This window comes from Microtus pennsylvanicus, chromosome 10 (assembly GCF_037038515.1).
Source record: "Microtus pennsylvanicus isolate mMicPen1 chromosome 10, mMicPen1.hap1, whole genome shotgun sequence".
In the NCBI taxonomy this organism is placed as follows: domain Eukaryota; kingdom Metazoa; phylum Chordata; class Mammalia; order Rodentia; family Cricetidae; genus Microtus; species Microtus pennsylvanicus.
In genome coordinates this window covers 101747699-101767774 of record NC_134588.1, presented here as the reverse complement: position 1 = coordinate 101767774, position 20076 = coordinate 101747699, and the positions used below count along the sequence as shown (strand labels likewise).

The window sequence follows — 20076 nt, the reverse complement described above, 5'->3', positions numbered from 1 at the left end:
CACTGCTTTTTTGCTCAACACCTTCAGGGAAAAGTTGTGCTTGCAGAACTTGGAACGGCATCTTTGCTTTATATCCTCCCACGCGGTGCCGGTTACCTTTCCAGGCAAGTCTTCCCTTTGGCACAGCATGCACCTCAGGTGCTAGGATGCTGACCCAGCTGGGGGGATGTCACCCGTTGTCAGTACTGGGTCAATAGTGAACTGAGTCTTAAGGTTGGGAGGGACCCCAGAGGGTCCAGTCCTGCCTTTCACTAACGGCTGTCGACTCAAGCTGAAATCCCACCTGCCTTCCCCTCACCTCCTTCTGAGGCAACCTCTCAGGTATAGCTGGGCTTTCCTTCTTTCACAAAGCCTCCGTGCCAGTTCCCACTCCACAGGGAATTCTTTTGCATCATTCCTGGCATTTACCAGATTTCACGCAGTTGTCACCTGTCCATAAAGGAAATATCAAACACCCGCTACATGCCAGCTATGCTAAGCCTTAGTGCATTCTATCTGCAAGCCTTTATTTTCTTTGTATTTTTATTTAGTGTGTGTATCGCCATGGCACACATGTGGAGAAGACAGCATTCAGGAGGCAGATCTCTCCTGCCATGTGGGTTGCAGAGATCAAACTCGGGTCATTAGGCTGGACTGAATATGATTGTGTCTGTACAGTTTTGTTTGATGGTGCTGGTTTTTTTGGTTTGTTTTGGTTTTTGTTGGTTGGTTTGGTTTTGTGGGGATTTTTTTGGTTTGTTTTGAGACAAGGTAGACCAGGCTGGCCTTGAACTCATAGAGATCCTCCTGCCTCTGCTTCCTGAGTGCAGGGATTAAAAGCCTGAACCACCCTGCCCAGCAATTCTGTCTATATGGAGAACATCTGGGCGTTTGTCTTCAGTTTCTGTAAATGGACGGGAGACATGAAGGGGTACCTTGGACAGTGTAGATGAATCTATTTTTATTAAGAATTTGATGGATCCGATTAAAATCGTGAAGGCTTTTGCTTTTCTCTGTAATTTTCCTTAGGGGACTTGAATATTCTGTGCTCAATGACAAATATTTAGAGGACACTCAGCCAATATTTAAATGAAGAGAAACAATTCTTATTCTAAAGCAAAAGAGCAAATAAGGTGTCTTTTGCCTCCTTTTAGGTTTCCTTGTAACGGAAGACTCTCCTGTTGGGGCTAGTGATGCAGAAAAGCTCCTGGAGACAGGGGCAGAGGAGCCAGTGAACATCCCACCTCCGGAAAATGCACTCGGTTCTCTGTATTCCTGCATCCTTTACATAAGTGAGATGGTAAGTCTGACGTAGTTTCCTCAGCTAGAATGTTGCCCAGTACAGGGGTGTTCTGCAGGGAGACGGTATGGGTGAGGAGTGGTACCAGGTCTTAATGTTGGCCAGGCTGACCTTAAATGCACTATGCAGCCAAGGCTGACCTTGAACTCTCGATTCTCCGTTTAGCACCTCTAAAGTGTTGATGTCATAGCCATGGGCCGCCACCTTGGTGTCACTTGAGGGAGAATTTAAAATATCTTTCTGAACTCTGAAGGTGATGCCTGAGGAGAGCCGCAGGTGGATGGCTTTAATTAGGAGCTCTTAGTTTAGCACATGAGCATTTACTGCCTGGCAGGCTGGGCAGGCACACACCTATGAAGCACAGTTGCCTCCTGGGGACCTTTTGGTACCTCAGGGAACTGGAGACACTCACTTGAAACAGAAAATAAGGTTTTTGTCAGGACTGGTAGAGAAGAAGGAAGGTTAGGAGAGAGCTGGGATATTGTAAGCAGAATCAAAGGGAATCCGAAGTATGGTTTGTTGTTGGATAGAATGGGTGGGAAGGGTGACAGGAGCAACAGGGACAGAGGTGACGTGTTCAGAGAAAGGGAAGCAGGAAGAGAAGGGGACATAGGGTCACTAGGGAAGCCGTGGCGTCTGTGGAGGGTGATGGGCAGTGTGTCCCTGAGTGCTGTTGAGCTGCCAGTGTCGGGGAGCCTTTGAAGGTTTGAAACAGGGAAGTGGTTTGTCAGATCCATATCCTAGAAAGAGCTATGATGGCAAAATGTTTATTCAGGCTAATCGTTCTGAAGAGAGTCAGGATCCAAGAAAGACATTTAGCCATCTCTAATAGCTCAGTCAAGTGCGGAGGATTGAGCTCCCCCTTGCGGTGTGTGTGGGCATTGGACATTTTTCTAGGTAAATTGGATGATGCTGGAGGCCAAAGTGATGCCAGGACTGCAGATGTCACCTGGGTCACAGCAGTCTCCTGTGGGGCCTGTAATTTTGAGGTTTGTGTAATGGCGTTTTGCTGTTGATGTTTCTGTAAACAGGTTTTGAGTCAGGAAGATCTGCTTTCAAATCCCTATTTAAAAGTTTGCAAATTACTAAGCCTTGTTTAATTGAAGCATAATAAGAACTGCAGATCCTTATGGTGTGGGTTCTGGATATATGTGTATGTTATGTAATGATCAAATCAGGAATACTTAGGACAGTGGTCATTTCTACGTGCACTCGGGTTTTTTTTAAAGTTTTTATATTTATGTATGTATTTATTTAATGTTTGTGAATATGTATGTGGACGGCAGATGAAAACTTGAAGGAGTCAGCTCCCTCCTTCTATCTGTGGGCTCTGGGAACCAAACCCAGGTGACTGGAGTTGGTAACAAACACCTCTGTCTGCTGAGCCATCTCTCCCCTCTACTTTAATCATTTGAAAACACTCAGAACTAGCTCCGCTGTGCTTTTCTGCTCCTTACTTAATTCCTTTCTGTCCTCCCAACTCTCCCTTCTGTCTCTACCAACCACTGTTCCGTTCCATTTTTCTCTAAGGTGACGAGTAGCAAGTGACTAAACTTTGAATCTCGGCTTCCTTATCTGAAAAGGTCAAATAAAAACGACTCCTGCTGTGATAACCCAGAGATCTGACAGCGGGAAGCCTCTGGCGAGGTCTCTGGAACGCTGTGGGACTTCCTCCCAGGGCTGGTTCTCCTTTATAGTCAGAGGGCAGTGTAAAGATGTTGACTGCCCAGCAAATTCAGGGGAGAGGCTGCCTGGGTGAGAAAGAGGGAGCAGAGCAAATCCATCTTTAGCTTTTTCTACCGTTGCTCATGCTGGCGGCAGCTGCCTGTCAAAGGTGTGATGGTCCTGAGCCGTTAGAGTTCCGGTGCTTCCGATGACTGAGCCAGGCTCAGGAGTAGCCTCTGACCAGTGCAAGGAATCAGTGGTTGATGTGGGAGGAAGGCTGTCTTCCTCACATTCCTAGGCACATATGGGCTGTCTTCTGGGTCTGAGTTAGAGACACAGACATGCTACAGGATATGGCCTCCACTTGTAGGGTGACAGAGGAAGGGAAGAAGGGATGCAATGCTACGAGATGCTGACTCAAAGGGCATGCTCCAAAAAGCATTTTAATGGTTCATTATGCACAAGGCATCTGCTAGGAATTAAGGATTCTAGTATGGCAGCTAGCAAAATGGCTCAGCGGGTAAGGGCACTTGCTGCCAAGTCTGACTGTCCGAGTTCAGTCCCACATCCCACATTGTGGAAGGAGAGCACTAGTAAGTTATCTCTTACTAAGAGAGCCTGTAAGTTATCTTCTGGCCTCTACACATGTGCCATGGCATGCACATGCATCCCCACCCACAAACAAATGTAGTGAGAGGGAGTCTAACATGGGCCAAGCGTAGTCTTGATTTTTGCAAGGCTTATGGAGGTAGGATATGTGAAACCCGAGGACCGATGTACGAGGCAATATGAAGTTTCCAACAAGGTGCAGTTACCCAGGAGGTAATGAGTTCCACCTTGATTAGGGAAACACAGCGTCATGGGTCCGTTGTTGGCTGACACTTGGAATCCTACAATTAGAAGGGCCTTTGGAAGATGGCTGCCTCAGTGTCTCACTAATTACAGTAACTTCCTGACAGGTTATTATGAGGTCTGTGCATTAGCAATTCTTTTAAATGTATTCATTTTTGAAGTTGAATACAAATAGATACTTTGTGCTCAGCATCACCCCATCAGCCCTCTGCTCCCCCTTCCCCAGCTCTCTGGTTCGTCATGGAAGGAAGTTTCTCCTGGACAGTCTCACTTCTGTTTCCATGGCATATGTACATGCATGCTTTTGTGTGCCTAGTTAAAATCCAGGAACATATCTGTCTTTCTGAGACTGCCTTAATCCACTCAATGTGGTCATCTCTAGCTGGACCTACTTTCCTGCATGCATCAGCGATTCTTAGTGTGAGCTGCCTGCCTTTCAGGGGCACACATCCTTCTACTGTAGTCAACTCATTTTTGTACTGACTCAAAACGTCCTTCTGTGTGAAACTCTGTAAGATCTAATTACACAGTAATTACACAGTAATTCTTTCAATATGTGAAGTTAGAGCCTGTTTTAAATTTTATTGGTTGTTTTTGTTTGTTCTGTTTTATTTCTGAGACAGGGTCCCTCTACATAGCTCTGGCTGTCCTGGAACTCAGTATATAGACCAGGCTGGCCTCAAACTCACAGAGATCTGCCTGTCTCTGCCTCTAGAGTGCTGGAATTAAAGGTGGGAGCTACCATGCCCAGGTTTTTAATATTTTGTCATGAAAATGTCAAACAAAAGCAGAGAGACTAACTAGGCGATAACATTAGATTATAACAATGAAACATTCATTTTCAAATCTGGAAGGGGTTCTGTAAGATTTTGCCACACAGAAATAAAAAAAAAATGCTTGAGAAAGGTCCAGTCTTTTAGACTCTTTCTGAAAGAGCACAGATCTCAGACCAGTTATTGTGTAGCCTTTTTTCTCTGAGTTATGATGTCAGAGCCTTAAACATTTAGTTCTTTATCTTTTTCCTGGTGGTCAGTATTCTTATTTTCCCATTTTGCTTGTTTAACATATTTGGAAACCATATACCAACACCGTATACAATTATTATTGCTGCTGGAGGGGCCTGAGAAACCCGGCTTTCTCTTTCCCCAGGCTCCACCCACAATCCCATTTTGATAGTTCCTTGGCCATGCTAACCTTATCCCCTGTGGCCATTGAGCTTTCTTCATCTGGATTGTCCTTCACTGGACGAGAGCCACTTTGTGCTTTCGTCCCCTCTCTTCCCTCAATGGACTCTTCCGCCCAACTCTACATGTTATTTTCCCCTCGCTCACTTCTCGGTCCTCTTGCGCTCATCTCTGCCCCCCCTCCCCCCCCCAGCCTCGCTCACTTGGACTTTAGTTAACTCTGCGCCCTTGGCCCTCACTTGGACTCTCCCGCCCAGGCCCATGCTCTTTTCTCCCCTTCTCTCTCCTTGATGGATCGGAGTGAGCTAACCTATATACTCACTCAACCTTTCCCCCTCACCGGATTCTTCCGTTCAGCGCGTTGTGGTCCCCCAGCCCTGCTCGGTTGGTTTGTCCGGCACTAGTCCCGCCCCCGCATTAATCCCGGCCCTGTACTCCCGGCTCGCCGGCTTCCTGGGTGCGTTGACGTGAGCTCCTGGGCGCCGTCTGATGACGTGTTTTCCCCGGAGGCCTAGTGCGGAAGGTGCCGCGTCCCGGGAAGGCGAAGTTCATTCCCGGTGTCCGCCCCCCTGAGCCGGTCCTTCCCGAGGCGGAAGCGGTGAAAGCCGGCTCGGTGCTGTCCGCAGGAAGCGTCACCTCCGCGCAGCTGCCCCAGACACGATGGACTCAGTGCCTGCCACCGTGCCTGCTGTCACTGCCTCCCCGGGGGATCCCGAGCTGCTGGGCCCCCTGTCGGTGCTCTACGCAGCCCTCATAGCCAAGCTACTGGAGGTGACAGTTCCCACTCCCAGGGAGGGGCCGCGGCTGTGGCTGGCGGGTGGACCAGTGCTGGGCAGAGTGGGTGCCCAGAGCGACAGCCCCGGAGAGGGGAGCGAGGCTGCGGTGTGGGCCGCTTAGGTTGCTTACTGGGTTTTCAGGGAGCACTGTCGAGGTGGCAGGCACCGCGTTACGTGGAGGCTACCTTTCCTGGTGGCACTGCCGGGGGGTGGGGCCAGTATTATAATTAGCAGGTAGTGAAAGTCTGGAGTGGGCAGGTGTGTAATAATCCTGCCTTTAAGGAAACATTTAGAGCTAAGGCACTGAGTCGCGTAGATGACTTTTGAGAGCAGGACCCCTACACCGGTTATCAAGAGCTGTCTGAACTTACTCAACACTTGTCTTCGTTTATGTAAACCTGGAGCCAATACTTAAACTATGAGGGGAAGAACACATTATATTATCACACTGGATTTATTTGCACCCACAAAAGTTGATTAGTTTATATTTAAAGCTTTCGTGTTGTGTACTTTTCAAAGTAATAAAACAACTTATCTAAAAGAATGATCCAGGGAATTTTTTAACTAAATATAAACAATACAATATGGCAGAGCCTATCAGAAACTGGAAATATATGGCCAACTTAAAGATATTTAGACACTTGACTTGAAAACACTCCAAGTTAAACAAACATGAGAATGACAATATCCTGTATTTCTTAAAAGTGGTATTGAAGATAGAAGGCCAGGAGTGGTTATCTGATGCAGACTACTTAGAATTTCTGGGAAGATTCTTTTGGAATGTTTTATTGTAAACATTTTCAAGGTTTCCCATTATTTCTGATGTGTTGGTTTCAGTTGATTGCCACGTTGCCTGATAACGTTCAGCCCGGCCCTGACTTTTATGGACTACCATGGCAGCCTGTGATCGTGACTGCCATCTTGGGAATTGTCTCATTTGCAATTTTCTCCTGGAGAACTATTCTTGTTGTAAGTAAATTCAGTGACCTTATCACATGACTCAGGAAGTGCATGAGGTATTTCGTACTCACTGCCCTTTTTACCTATTTATTTTAAATTAGTAACATGAATGCAACTTGCTGGTTATAATTCTATCTTGGTAGTTTAATCTTTGTATTGATAAAGGCTTAAGAAAACAAGGTAACATTTATTATCGTGATGGGAAAATTATTTTGATTTTAAAAACTCCTATACCATTAGATATATGTACACTGTAAGTAGAACTGGGAATTCTTAAAGTCATCCTTAAAAATAATTTCATAATATGTATCAGAAGCTTTAAAAATAAAGTCAGGTGGATAATATATCCTCTTAAATAGTATGATAAATCTTGTGTAGTGATCTCTTATGAAAGAAATAACCAATCATATACATTAAAATCTTACACAAGAATGCTGAATGGCACAGTCTTTATTTCCAATTAGTTGTTAGATGTGTGTGTGTGTGTTTTCTGCATGTGCACTTGCACACAGGCCATGGAGGGTGTGCAGAGGTCAGAGTACAGTTTTGTTGACCTGGTTCTCATCATCTTCCTTTACCTGCATTCCAGGGTTGAATTCATCATCAGACTTATATCATCTGGCAGCAGGCACCTCTACCTGCTAAGCTATCTTGTCAGCCCTGGAAGGGTATTTATTAGAGTGGGAACTTGCAGCAACCTAATATATATTTATATACTGGGATATTTGATGATTACAAAGACAGTGAGATGCAGCAAATGCTCATAATTTAGTGTGAAGTGGAATGAAGCACAAACTGACTTAAAAGGGATGTTAAACTGCACATATAAACACATGCATGCACACTGCAAAGTAGTACAGTGACACACGGCAGCAGATGAGGTCATTTCAGTCTATGCATATGCATGTGTGCATGTGAATTTGGAGCTGGAGTGCAGGTGGTTGTGGGACTAAACTCCTGTCCTCTCTAAGAGAAGAGGGCTTTTAATTCTGGAGTCATCTTTAAAGTTTTGGCCTTTGTATGTGTTTCCCAAGTTTTCTGGTTTGACCACATGCTGTGCTGGTCAAAAAATATTCTTTTATTTGGAGATTACAGATTGTAGGTTGTCCAAAGACACATTTGCTGTGCACAGCAGCCCCGTGTCTGCGCTCTGTGTGCTGGCACCCAGTTCGCGAGCTTCCGGCAAGGGGGCTGGAGGTTAAAATACACAGACACACACAGACAGAGAGACAGCGACACGGGTCATCCTTGAATTCCCCAAGAATGCCCCCTTTATTGTGTTCAGGGGCAGATTATATAGAGATAGCCTCGCCCCAGCCAGACTCACCAGAAACCACTCTCCTGCCATCAGGAACTCCTGAAGGTCTCGTGTTCAGAGCAGCTGTAGGCACTCAGATCAGGGGATTACAAGAAATTCAGGATCTGGTGGGGGGGGGGTCTCACTGCTCCCAACACACATTATTACATTTTCATTCTCTTTTTTTTTCCCCCCTGAGCAGAATTTGTTTTTGAGATTAACAGTTCAGTGTGAGAGCCTTGGGCTTTCCCTGAGATTCCTCAGTTTGCTTCCCCATCCTTACCTGCTCTGTTAGTTTGGGTGATATGGGATGAGTACAGATGATTCTTTGATTGACAAGGCTACACCATTAAAGAGATGGACATTTGTTTTCCTGTGTTGGAAGCTTTTGTTTGTTTTGTTTTGTTTTAACTCCTAGAACTGGAGTTACAGATGGTTGTGAACTGCCGTGTTGGTTTTGGGAACCCAGGTCCTCTGGAAGAGCAGCTAGTGTTCTTAACTGCCATGTAACTTAAATGCCAAATGCATTTTCTTACAAGATATTTATACGTGTGTTCTATTAATAAGTTTGAAATTCCACGTGTGATTTGTGGATGGGTCTGAGTATCTCGTCACCATTTAATAGTAGCATTTGAGGAACTGAAGAGATGACAGCTCAGTCAATGATTTAGTGCTCGTTGCTCTTGCAGAGAACCCAGGTTTGATTCCCAGCACTCAAGGTAGTTCATAACCATGTATACCTCTGGTTTCCAGGCTATCCAACGCCTGCTTCTGGCTTCCACAGCCACAAGGCATGCATAGGGTGCACATACATAGAAGCAAGCAAAACACTCACATATAAGTAAATATTAATTTTTTTAAAATAGTAGCATTGGAAAGGAGAAATATGTTTTGAGTCACAAAGAAATTTAGTGGTCCATCACAGTGGCCCAGTGGGTAATGGTGCCTGCAGCCAAGACTAACAACCTGAATTTTATCCCAGTTCCCAACATGGTTGAAGGAAAGAGCCAACTCCCACAAGTTGACCTCTCATTTCCATGTGTACATATGTATGCCATGGCATGTGCACCTCCCCCCCCACATAAGTAAATAAGTGCAATTTGGTGTTGTGACATTCATCTATAACTATAACCCCAGTACTCGGAAGGCATAGGCAGGTGACTACATGGTTTACGTGGTTTACATAGAGAGTTCCAGACTAGCCAGGGCTGCAGAATAAAACCATATCTCAAAAAATAGATTTAGTAAATCTTTCTGCACTAATAACTGCCTTTGCTTTACTGCTCTGGGAACAACAGTTTTAGCTGTCATCTCCTGTACATTTCCTCTGAAAATACATCTTTTTCAGGCCATTACCATCTACTAACATTACCATTGTTAGTAGTCTTGGAAGTCACGTGTTACTCTGATATCAGATTCCGAGTTGCTGTTAATTTTTTTTGTATGTTCATGATGTTTGTGTGCATGCGTGTGTGTGTGTGTGTGTGTGTGTGTGTGTGTGTGTGTGTGCGTGTGTGCACGCACATGTGTGAGTGTGCGTGTGCAGAGCTCAAAGGTCAACCCCTGGTGTAGTCTTAGTTTTCTTTTTGGAGACTGGGTTTCCTATTTAATTATCTAATGCCACATCTGGCAGGCTGCTGGCTTGCAGGATTCTGGGAGACTCATATTTCCACTTCCTGTCTTACCGTGGGAGCACTGGTTACAAATACGTACTGCCGTTCCTGTGGGTCCTCACACTTAACACGGCAAATGTTTTAACCACTGCCCCAACCCTATTAGTTTATTTCTAAATTCAGCAGGTAGACAACTCTGAATAGGATGTTTTCTGGTGAGTACATATCTAAAGACAACGATTTTCCTCTTAATTTAGTTTCTTTGTCTTTTTAAACGCTCATTTCTAGAGGTTGGCTATTGGGAGTTGTCAGATGATATCAAGTAAATAAATTATTGATAGGTTTATTGCTAAGCTAGTAGCCGTGTGTATTAAGCATCAGTGCTCATATCTTAAGATTGGTGCTCCCTTAATAGATGCACAAACATACTTGTAGCTGCAAAACAAGATACACATCTTAGTGTTTTTATCTATTGAAGCTATTTATGAAGTATGAATACCAATTACATATGAATTGCCTTTTAGCTTTGTCTTTTAAAAATAATTTTTAGACTACATTTATTTATTTATTTGTATGCATTTGAGCCATGGTGTACGTGTGCAGATCAGAGCACAACTTGCAGGTTCTCTCTTTGCACTATGTGGGTCCAGGGGAAGGAATTCAGAATATCAGGGTTAGCGATAAGCACCTTTGCCTGCTGCTCTATCATGCTAGCCCAAGCTCTTCTTATTTTTAATACTGTGGATTTATTTTGCTGCACCTAGTTGTTACTAAATTTCCATTTGTTTATGGTTCTCACTTCTGTATTAGGAACAATATAATAATTATGTTTTGATAACAAATTTAATTTTATTTCTTTTCTTTTAGGTAAAGAGTAGAGTATATCAAGGTAAATCTCTAGGTTTGTTTCCCCTTATACCAACCCTCTGCATTGGTGTTTAATGTTAGTTTTCTTTAAGCTAGACAGAGGTACCGTGACTTCTCATGCCTGACTGCTTTATTAACTCCTGGAAGCTTACTGTTTCTAGGCCACCAGCTTGGCTGATAGAACCGTGATGATGCCAGCTGAGACAGGCGGCAGCAGTAAATTGAGGGAGTGGGGAGAGCAGGGTTAGTTAACTTTGATTGTTGGTGCAGTGCACGTTTGTTACATCTGAACACGTTAAATCCGTATTTGAGTAGATGACATGCAGGATGGTGGGAGGAACTGCTGTTTTGTATTTCTGTTTCTCTTTGCAAATGACATCTAAAGCAGTTCCGTTTTCTGAGATGGGATCAAGTTATAGCATTTCTTTAGATTCTTCTGTATCTCTAAAATAAGTTAAAACTTTAATATTCTTACATCCTTATTGCAATCACTACAGACTGCTTTAAGGACAGACTAGTCATGCACAGCATGTTTTCCTCCTAGTGCCTGACCTGACAGCATGCCTTTGCTGCAGTGCCCTGGAGCATCGGCTTCATTTGGGTTCACAAACTTACACATTTCCTTTCTTTTTAGTAACTGAGAAGCAAATTTCTAAAAAGTTGGAGAATATCAAGAAAGAAAATGCAGAACTTATGGAAAAATTGTCAGATTATGAACAAAAGGTATAATTACTCTTTTAATTTCCTCCCCTTGTTCCAGGTTGAATTTTTGTCTTTAACAATCCATTTATGGTTTTTTTTTAAGATTCATATTTTACTTCATCATTTCCTATGAGCCATCTAAGATGTCAGCGGTTGCTTTCTGTAGGAGGTTGTGAGCTTGGACGTGACTTTGGTAGCATTATAATTTGTAGTTTATTCTATGTTGTAACTATTAACCTTAAACACTTTGTTTTACATAGATCAAAGAGTCCAAAAAATATGTTCAAGACACAAAGAAAGAAAACATGATTCTCTCTGATGAAGCTATTAAATACAAGGTAAAAAAAAAATCTCTTTGGGTAAGAATTGCATTCTAAAAGTGAAAATAAATGGAATGAATAATTCTTACTAATCTAAATATCCTTTTTGTTTGTTTTTGTTAAGGATAAAATTAAAGTACTTGAAGAAGCTAATGAAATTCTGAGTGACAAAGCCAAAAGTCTTCATCTTATGTTAGAGTCCGAAAGAGAACAGAATGTTAAGAATCAGGGCGTGGTAAGTTTAGCTGCTAACTGGTGACTTAATTGAGCTTTTGAAGGGTTCTGCAGCGAGGGCAACTCTCCCGAGCTGTTAACTAAATCGAAAGGAGGACTCAGGGAAGTTGAACCTAATGTGGCTTGTCTTGGAGGAGTTTAACTTGTAACCCAGCGAGTTATTCTTATGGAAGAGTATTTTTGTTCTCAACACTAGATAATTAAACCAAATAGTTTAGCTCTGCTGTCCAGAACAGGTAGATGACCTAGGAATTCTAGCCTTATTGAATAGTTCTTAGATCTTTTTTTGTTTTTTTTAAAAATTCTCATTTTAATAAACTTATTTCAGTTTCATATAACAATTACAGAGAAAATAGAGTTCCCGTTATATCCTATCCCAGCTGTGCTAATCATCCAGCTAAGGAAGTAATAGCCAATCGTTTCTCTGATGTTAAAATTATTCTTTTCAGCTTTGTTTACTGCATTCTTTGGAAATCACTATACATGGCTCACAATTAGAGGGAAGAATTACATTTTACAACCCCTTGAGGATGTGGTATCTTCATAAATCTTTGGAATTCTTCTGTATGAGATTTATCTATTTTCTTCCAAACCGAACTGTTTTTAGTGTAGGCAGTGAACCCCAACTCCCTACCCCTCTAGTGTCTCATAGGGTAAGTGAGTATTCTAACACCCCCTATTCCCCAGGATTCTGATCCTTGTGTCTCACTTAGGGTAAGTGAGTATTCTAACACCCCCTATTCCCCGGAATTCTGACCCTAGTGTTTCTCATAGGGTAAGTGTGTATTCTAAAATCCCGTATTCCCTGGGATTCTGACTCTAGTGTCTCATAGGGTAAGTGGGTATTCTAACACCCCCTATTCCCTGGGATTCTGACCCTCGTGTCTCATATATGGTAAGGGGGTATTCTAATACCCCCTATTACCTGGGATTCTGACTCTAGTGTCTCATAGGGTAAGTGGGTATTCTAACACCCCCTATTCCCTGGGATTCTGACCCTCGTGTCTCATATATGGTAAGGGGTATTCTAATACCCCCTATTCCCTGGGATTCTGACCCTAGTGTCTCACATAGGGTAAGTGGGTATTCTAACATTAAGCTATAGCACTACCTTTTTTTATTTTTTAATTTTGAGATTGTTTCCACTAAGTTGCCTGTGCTGGCTATGAACTCTATCTGTAACCAAGACAGGTCTTGAAATCATGATTCTTTTGCTTCAGTCTCCTAAATTAGTATACATTATTAGCAGACTTGGCTAGGCAGAGAATTTTTTTCCCCCAAGTTAGTTTTCTTCTACCACTAGGAGGAGCTGGGGACGGAAGACAACAGTGACATTAATTTGAATTGGCTGACTTGAAAGATTTTTTTAAATTTTCTTTTATCTTTTTATGTGGGCATCTGCTATATTATCTTGTAGGTGGAGGCTGCTTGTTCATTTCCCAGCCACCCAGACCTGAAGTAATCACACAGAAACTGTATTAATTACAACACTGTTGGGCCAATGACTCAGGCATATTTTTATGCATCTTCAATTAACCCATTTCTATTAATCTGTGTATTGCCACGAGCCTGGGGCTTACCAGAAAGGATCCAGTTCCTTCTCCTTCGGCAGCTACATGGTGTCTCCCTGACTCTCTACCTTCTTTTCTTCTCTATCTCTGCTTAGAATTCCCGACTTGCTCTATTCTGCCCTGACATAAGCCCAAGCAGCTTCTTTATAACCAATGGTAACAAAACACATTTACAGCATACAGAGGGGAATCCCACATTATTATCTCATAACTAAGATGGTTGGACTATTACTACATTGATTTCCCTGCCCTCCTTAGGCCAAAATTGGATCCCTTACTTTTACCAAAAATATAGGCTGTTGTAGGATGTATTAGTGTTTCTGCCTTTAGTGTGTGTTGGCTAGTTTTATGTCAAGTTAACACAGAAGTTCAGTAGAGAAAATGCTCTCATCAGGTTGGCATGTGGGGAAAGCCTGTGGTGCATTTTATCAACTGATGATTTATGTGGGCGGGCCCAGCTCTCTGTGGGCAGTGCTGCCTCTGGGCTGATGGTCCTAGAAACTACAAGAAAATGGGCTGAGTAAGCCAAAGAAAGCAAGCCAGTAAGCAGTGTTCTTTTGTGACCTCTGCATCAGTTCCTGCCTCCTGACTTCCTTAGATATGGACGGTAAAGCTGTAAGCAGAAATAAACCCTTTTGGTTAGTTTATCACAGCAATAGAAAGCAAATAAGGACAGCATGTGTGTATACTAGTGACTGTGCTGAGACCTGAGGCTCTGTGTTCTGCTTTCATGGGTCAGATACTAGAAAATAAGAAGTCTATCGAAAAGTTGAAGGACGTCATTTCGATGGATGCATCAGAACTTTCAGAGGTGAGCCTGCCTGTATGCCCTACACAAGAGTAATAGCATTGTCTTAGTCTGGTTGAGCAAAAGTTTGATGCATGCTAAAGCATGAAAAAGATGAAAGTTGCATGATATTTGGTTGAAAAATATAACTTTGGAGGGGGGAACTTATTTACTAACTGGGAGTGTTTTACATTAGGTTCAAATTGCCCTTAATGAAGCCAAGCTTAGGGAAGAGAATGTAAAATCTGAATGTCATCGTGCTCAGGAAGAAAATGCCAGGCTTAAGAAGAAGAAAGAGCAGGTAAGGCCAGTTCTAAAGGTGATGGCGTGTCCTCTCAGCAGTCTTTTCTTGGCCCTGCCAAGGAAAGGAAGTAAGTACTCAGGCTGGGTGTTGAGAAGTGGAAACCATGCTTCCCAGGTTGAGCAAATGTCTGTGTCATGAGTTTTCTTCACAACTTAACCCAGCACTCGGGGTTTATTCTTTATCCTGTCAAATGCCAGTCAGTCGTTGACATGAGTAGCCTCAAAAATAGTCAGGGTTTTTATATCAGATAAGTATTTTATAATCATTCTTTGAATAGTTATTTCTTCACTGACCAAGAGGAGGTTATATGATCAGAGTCTGAACTTAGGAGTCTGAGATGTACCCACCCGTTCATCGTGGGAAAAAAACAAAGTTGAGTTAGCAATAGTATTCTGAAGGCTGAAATAATTGGATCAACGTCCTTGTTCTTCCTCTAGTTCTGAGGGGTGGGACCATTCACCCTTTTTCTTTATTGATATTTTAGCACCTAGTGACATGCCAAGCAGAGCTGTGGCTTCCTACCCTGTCCCACATAGATCAGATGTCTCCCATACACACAGGAATTTATATATGTTGACTTTGCAGTTGCAGCAGCAGATTGAAGAGTGGAGTAAATCACATGCTGAGCTCACTGAGCAAATCAAGTCATTCGAGAGATCCCAGAAAGACTTAGAAGTAGCTCTTACTCACAAAGACGACAATATTAATGTAAGTTTATCCTTATGAGTACACATTTCATCCTGTGAATTCTTCTGATTTAATCCAAGAGGCTCTTATACCATTCACTTCTTTGCTAGGCTTTGACTAACTGCATCACACAGTTGAACTCGTTGGAGTGTGAACTTGAATCTGAGGATCAGAATGAAGGAGGAAATGAGTCAGATGAGCTAGCTAATGGAGAGGTAGGAGGTAAGAGCTGTCTTGGGGAGGCTGGACCTATTTTGTCCTCTTGGCTTCAATTTCAGTTCACTGAGGCTACTTTTCAGCTGTGGTAAGCTTTATGGCAGTGCGCTCACACCGCTGGACTTGTAGATATGAATGTCTGTGTTGGGCCAGGTGGGTTCCTCAGGTATAGTACAGTGTAGGCATGCAAAGACACTGACATGTATCATGAAGCTGTGTGAGTCCTCTAAGTATTAAAAAGGTACCTCATCCTTGTGGGGCGTGGTCTCTAGGCCTGAGGTGGTTGGACTCACAGATACGGCATTGTAGGATGCTAGAGGGTAATGTGTCCCAAGTTGAATACTAACTGCTCCTTACCACTGTGGGTGCTTTAAGTCCCACCTGGCAGTGGATTTGAGGGAGAATAAAGGCCTGGGTATCTTTAAGTAGACATTTATCCAGGTGGAGGTGATCTGACAGAGGAAAGCACTCTGTCTCGGAGCAAGGATGATGTTTTTTTATTGCACAAACTGGCAAACTCTGTACATATAAATTTTCAGTTCTAAATTAGTTAATCAGTTTTCTTAGGTTTTTGTTTTTATTCCACTGTTTGAATATGATCATGGTTTGAGGGAAGTCATGGGAATGTCATTAAAAAGCAACAAAGAAAAAGCAACTGAAACCTTTTCTCTTGTAGGTGACCGAAATGAGAAGATCAAGAATAGGATTAAGCAGATGATGGACGTCTCTCGGGTATCATCCTGTTTGAAGTCCCAGAAGCATCCGGGAGTGTAGAAATAGGAGCGGCTGGGCTGTGTCCCCGGCACCCGGCCACCCACATGGCTAGCTTATGCCCTGAAATAATTACATGGAAACTGTATTCTTTTAAACACTGCCTGTTTAGTTCCAGCCTCTTAACCCATTTCTAATAATCTGTGTAGCCCACGAGCTGGCTTACCAGGAAAGATCATAACCTGTGTCTGCCTGGAGTGGGAGAATCATGGCGACTCCTTGACTCAGCTTCTTTCTCCCAGCATTCTGTTCTGTTTACTCCGCCTACCTAATTTTATGTCCTATTAAAGGGCCAAGGCAGTCTCTTTATTTAACCAATGAAATTAACACAAGCCAGAAGACTCTCCCCCATCACGGGAGGCCTTCCTATGGCTTACTTTTAAGACTAGATCTTTCTTCTGTAATTTTCAGACACAAACTGCAATCTCGGTAGTTGAAGAGGATCTAAAACTTTTACAGCTTAAGCTAACAACATCAATGTCCACCAAATGCAACCTGGAAGGTAGGTTCTGGAGATAAAATTGCCATGTATTAGAACAATTTAAAATTTGACTAAAAAGATAAATAGATTCGAGTGTTCATGCTTCTCACTTCTCAGAACTGCCCCCTCAGTCCGGTCTCTGAGGCCTCTGTATACATACAGAGGAAATCTTTGTCTTCCTTACAGACCAAATCAAGAAATTAGAAGATGACCGCAACTCGCTGCAGACCGCTAAAGCTGGGCTGGAAGAAGAATGCCAAACTCTGAGGCAGAAAGTGGAGATCCTGAATGAGCTGTACCAGCAGAAGGAGATAGCTCTGCAGAAGTAGGGTCCCACTGTTCTACTGACTATGCAGTCACCGCTTTGTCTAAAGTTCATTTACACTTTCCCCACAGAGACTTGACTTTTCCTTTGTGCTTTATTTTCTATGACTTGCTGTGTGTGCGCAGGTGCACTATATGTACTTGATTTGGGTGTGCACATGTGTGCAGAGGTGGGGTGTGGAGGTCAGAGGTCATAGTTAGTTGTCTTTTCCTCCTTTGATGTCCACCATTGTTTCTTGAGACATCCTTTATTGACCAGAAGAGCAAGCTGGCCGGCCAGTGAATTTTGGAGATCTGCCTGCCTCTGCCTCCCCCTGCTGGGGCTATAGGTGTACTCCTCCACACCTAGCTTTTTATACAATGGTTCTTCTAGTACAACATAAAAAAGTGATTAGTGTTGGGCGGTGGTGGCGCATACCTTTACCTTTAATCCTAGTACTTAGGAGCCAGAGGCCAGCCTGGGGTCTATAAAGTGAGTTCCAGAGCTGGCTCCATAGCTACTAAAAAACCTTTCTCAAAAAACCAAAAAAAAAAAAAAAAAAAAAAACCAAAACAAAAAAAAAAGTGATTAGTACCCTTTCAGGGCAGATGCCCCTGCTTAGTTGAGTTAGAGTGCTGTTTTCCATAGGACGGGAAGGCACTTTAACACCTTCCTTCATGCAGGCTACCCATAGGCATAGTGCTTTTTACAGTTGTTTTCCTTACTTGTCATAGGAAATTATGGGGTACACTTAGAATGTTGCACCCTGCTTGCCAAGAGGTCAGTTTGATTTCTTGGATGTCAGGGAAGGTTTTCATTTCTTTGCATGTCTTCATGTGTTGGGGCATTAAGAGAAGAATAGGAAGCTGCATGGTGTTGGCACATGCATTTAATCCCAGTGAGGCAGAGGCAGGTGGATCTCCAATTTCAAGGCTAGCCAGTCTACAGAATGAGTTCCAGGCTACACAGAGAAACACTGTCTCGGAAAACAAACTAACAAACACAGGGTAGAAAAAAAAAACCAAACAAACACAGGGTAGGAGATGACAATTGAATAGAGAGAGAGCCTGTTGTAAGAAACGACATTCACCTAAGAAATGGTTGATCCTAGGAAGCTGAGTCAAGAAGAGTATGAGCGGCAAGAGAGAGAGCAGCGACTGTCGGCTGCAGATGAAAAGGTGGTTCTGGCTGCGGAGGAAGTAAAAACATACAAGTAAGTTCAGGCTCTGCATGGGGACTGGGGCCTCGCACGGGGCTGCAATTTCCTTTCTACAACCGTTTCATAGAAGAAAACAACACAGAAACTAAGTGAGGAGGGGCTATAAGACCATTCATTCACCTAGGGAAAAGTTAAATGAAAGAGGCTAACATTAACTTACTTAGGAATGTAAAAAGGCCCTTGTTTCTTGCAGGTGGCTGTGGGTGGCAGGGTGGGGAGGAGTTTTACATATTAGAGTGGTTCTCAACCTTCCTAATGATGCGACCCTTTAATGCAGTTCCTCATGTTGTGCTGAACCCCAACCATAAAATTATTTTCCTTGCTACTTCATAATTGTAATTTTTCTACTGTTATGAATCGTAATGTGTTTTTGAAGATAGAGATTTGTCAAAGGGGTCTCGTCCCACAGGTTGTTTTAGAGTCATTCTTTAAACAATGCAGTTTGCTATGTAACTTCAAAAAAAAAAAAATCCCTGCAGAGATTATACCATTGCTAGATCAGTAGTCATTAGCCTGTTTAGTTTTGTTTTTCGTTTTTTTGTAGAAAGAAAAATAAGTTGTGTAATTGTATAGAAACAGATATTCATTGCAAGATTTTTTTGAGACTATATTGAAGATCATTAAGGAAATAATAATCTAAGAATCTCTAGCCATGAAATGACAGGAAAATTAATGTGTTTTGATTATACTGTACTTTCAGTAAATTTATATAAAACATGTTTTTGTATGTCTGGTAAAATCTTTAAAACTGTAACTGCCCATAGTTAAGGGAACCTTGTTGGGCTGCTGCCAATTTTATCGAGTGGTATTTTAACTGATAATGCCAAATGTAATTCTTAGGCGGAGAATTGAAGAAATGGAAGAAGAATTACAGAAAACAGAGCGATCATTTAAAAGCCAGGTAAAAACTATATTGACCTGCCTTAGTTGCAGATTGTTTTGATAACTAATCTATATTAAAGTAGGCAGTATAAAGAGCCTGAATGTGTATTTAATGTGTTGTCTTTCAGATCGCTGCTCACGAGAAGAAAGCTCATGATAACTGGGTAAGGGGTTTTTCTTTTTGGATTTTGTGCACAGCCTACTCCATCTGAACCACAATGCTTTTCTCTTCCAACAGCTCAAAGCTCGTGCTGCAGAGAGAGCCATGGCAGAGGAGAAGAGAGAAGCTGCTAACTTAAGGCACAAGTACGGAGTCTTGACACCTGTTTTTCAGGGGTTTTTATGGTGTTTTAATGCTAGGTGGTATCTAATAAGGAACTGATTGCTATTTCAATTTAAGTCCATTCTTTCTTAATATTCAAGATTACTGGAAATGACCCAAAAGATGGCAATGAGGCAAGATGAACCTGTGATCGTAAAGCCAATGCCGGGAAGACCGAATACTCAGAACCCTCCCCGGAGAGGTAGGAAGCACTTTGTACAAGGCAGCAGGATTTTGGTGTGGAATGTGTGTAAATTAAACTTTACTTCTGTAATAGGTATGCTGCCCTAGAAAGACTCCTGAGCTTCCTGGAGGGAAGGGGCTGTCATAGTGGTAACAAAGCATTGCTGTCTTCAGGTCTGAGCCAGAATGGTTCTTTTGGTCCATCCCCTGTGAGTGGCGGAGAATGCTCCCCTCCCCTACCAGCAGAGCCACCTGGGAGACCTCTCTCTGCCACACTCAGTCAAGGAGACATGCCTAGAAGTGAATGTGGTGAGCACTGGCGTATCCCTCTGCACTACAGTACATGATGTGGGCTCTTAATGGGTTAGAATTCAGGTATGTCCCCATAGAAAAGCGGGCCACTGTAAGCGCTGCTGTAAGATTAAACTGACTATGAAATGCCACCTTCCTCTGGTTCTGTCTGGCGCCTAGGAAGACTGTCAGTCCGACTGGGAAAATGCCACCAGTACAGTGTGATTGCATCTCTAGCCTCAAGCACCAGACCAGTATCCTTACTATAAAGTCTGTTGCTCGTCTTTAAAACTAAAGCAATTCTTGGGG

At 42.9% G+C, this 20076-nt stretch overlaps 1 protein-coding gene across 4 annotated transcripts in view; it reads left to right on the top strand.

Annotated features, from left to right (window-relative positions):
• Positions 1–20076, top strand: part of Mia3 (MIA SH3 domain ER export factor 3) — a 41725-nt gene that overhangs the window by 17740 nt on the left and 3909 nt on the right. For 2 of the 4 annotated variants that reach the window (XM_075989379.1, XM_075989378.1), the window contains exons 6-24: positions 1134–1279; positions 6594–6725; positions 10494–10515; positions 11128–11216; positions 11456–11533; positions 11640–11750; positions 14060–14131; positions 14304–14408; positions 14997–15119; positions 15209–15320; positions 15991–16046; positions 16497–16587; positions 16753–16891; positions 17982–18083; positions 18930–18990; positions 19100–19135; positions 19210–19277; positions 19395–19495; positions 19651–19785. In XM_075989379.1, coding sequence (XP_075845494.1) covers positions 1134–1279; positions 6594–6725; positions 10494–10515; positions 11128–11216; positions 11456–11533; positions 11640–11750; positions 14060–14131; positions 14304–14408; positions 14997–15119; positions 15209–15320; positions 15991–16046; positions 16497–16587; positions 16753–16891; positions 17982–18083; positions 18930–18990; positions 19100–19135; positions 19210–19277; positions 19395–19495; positions 19651–19785 — 1779 coding nt within the window. Of the gene's footprint in view, positions 1–1133; positions 1280–5221; positions 5752–6593; positions 6726–10493; positions 10516–11127; positions 11217–11455; positions 11534–11639; positions 11751–14059; positions 14132–14303; positions 14409–14996; positions 15120–15208; positions 15321–15990; positions 16047–16496; positions 16588–16752; positions 16892–17981; positions 18084–18929; positions 18991–19099; positions 19136–19209; positions 19278–19394; positions 19496–19650; positions 19786–20076 lie in introns of those variants that run through there. The other 2 variants (XM_075989381.1, XM_075989380.1) reach the window with 1 other exon arrangement.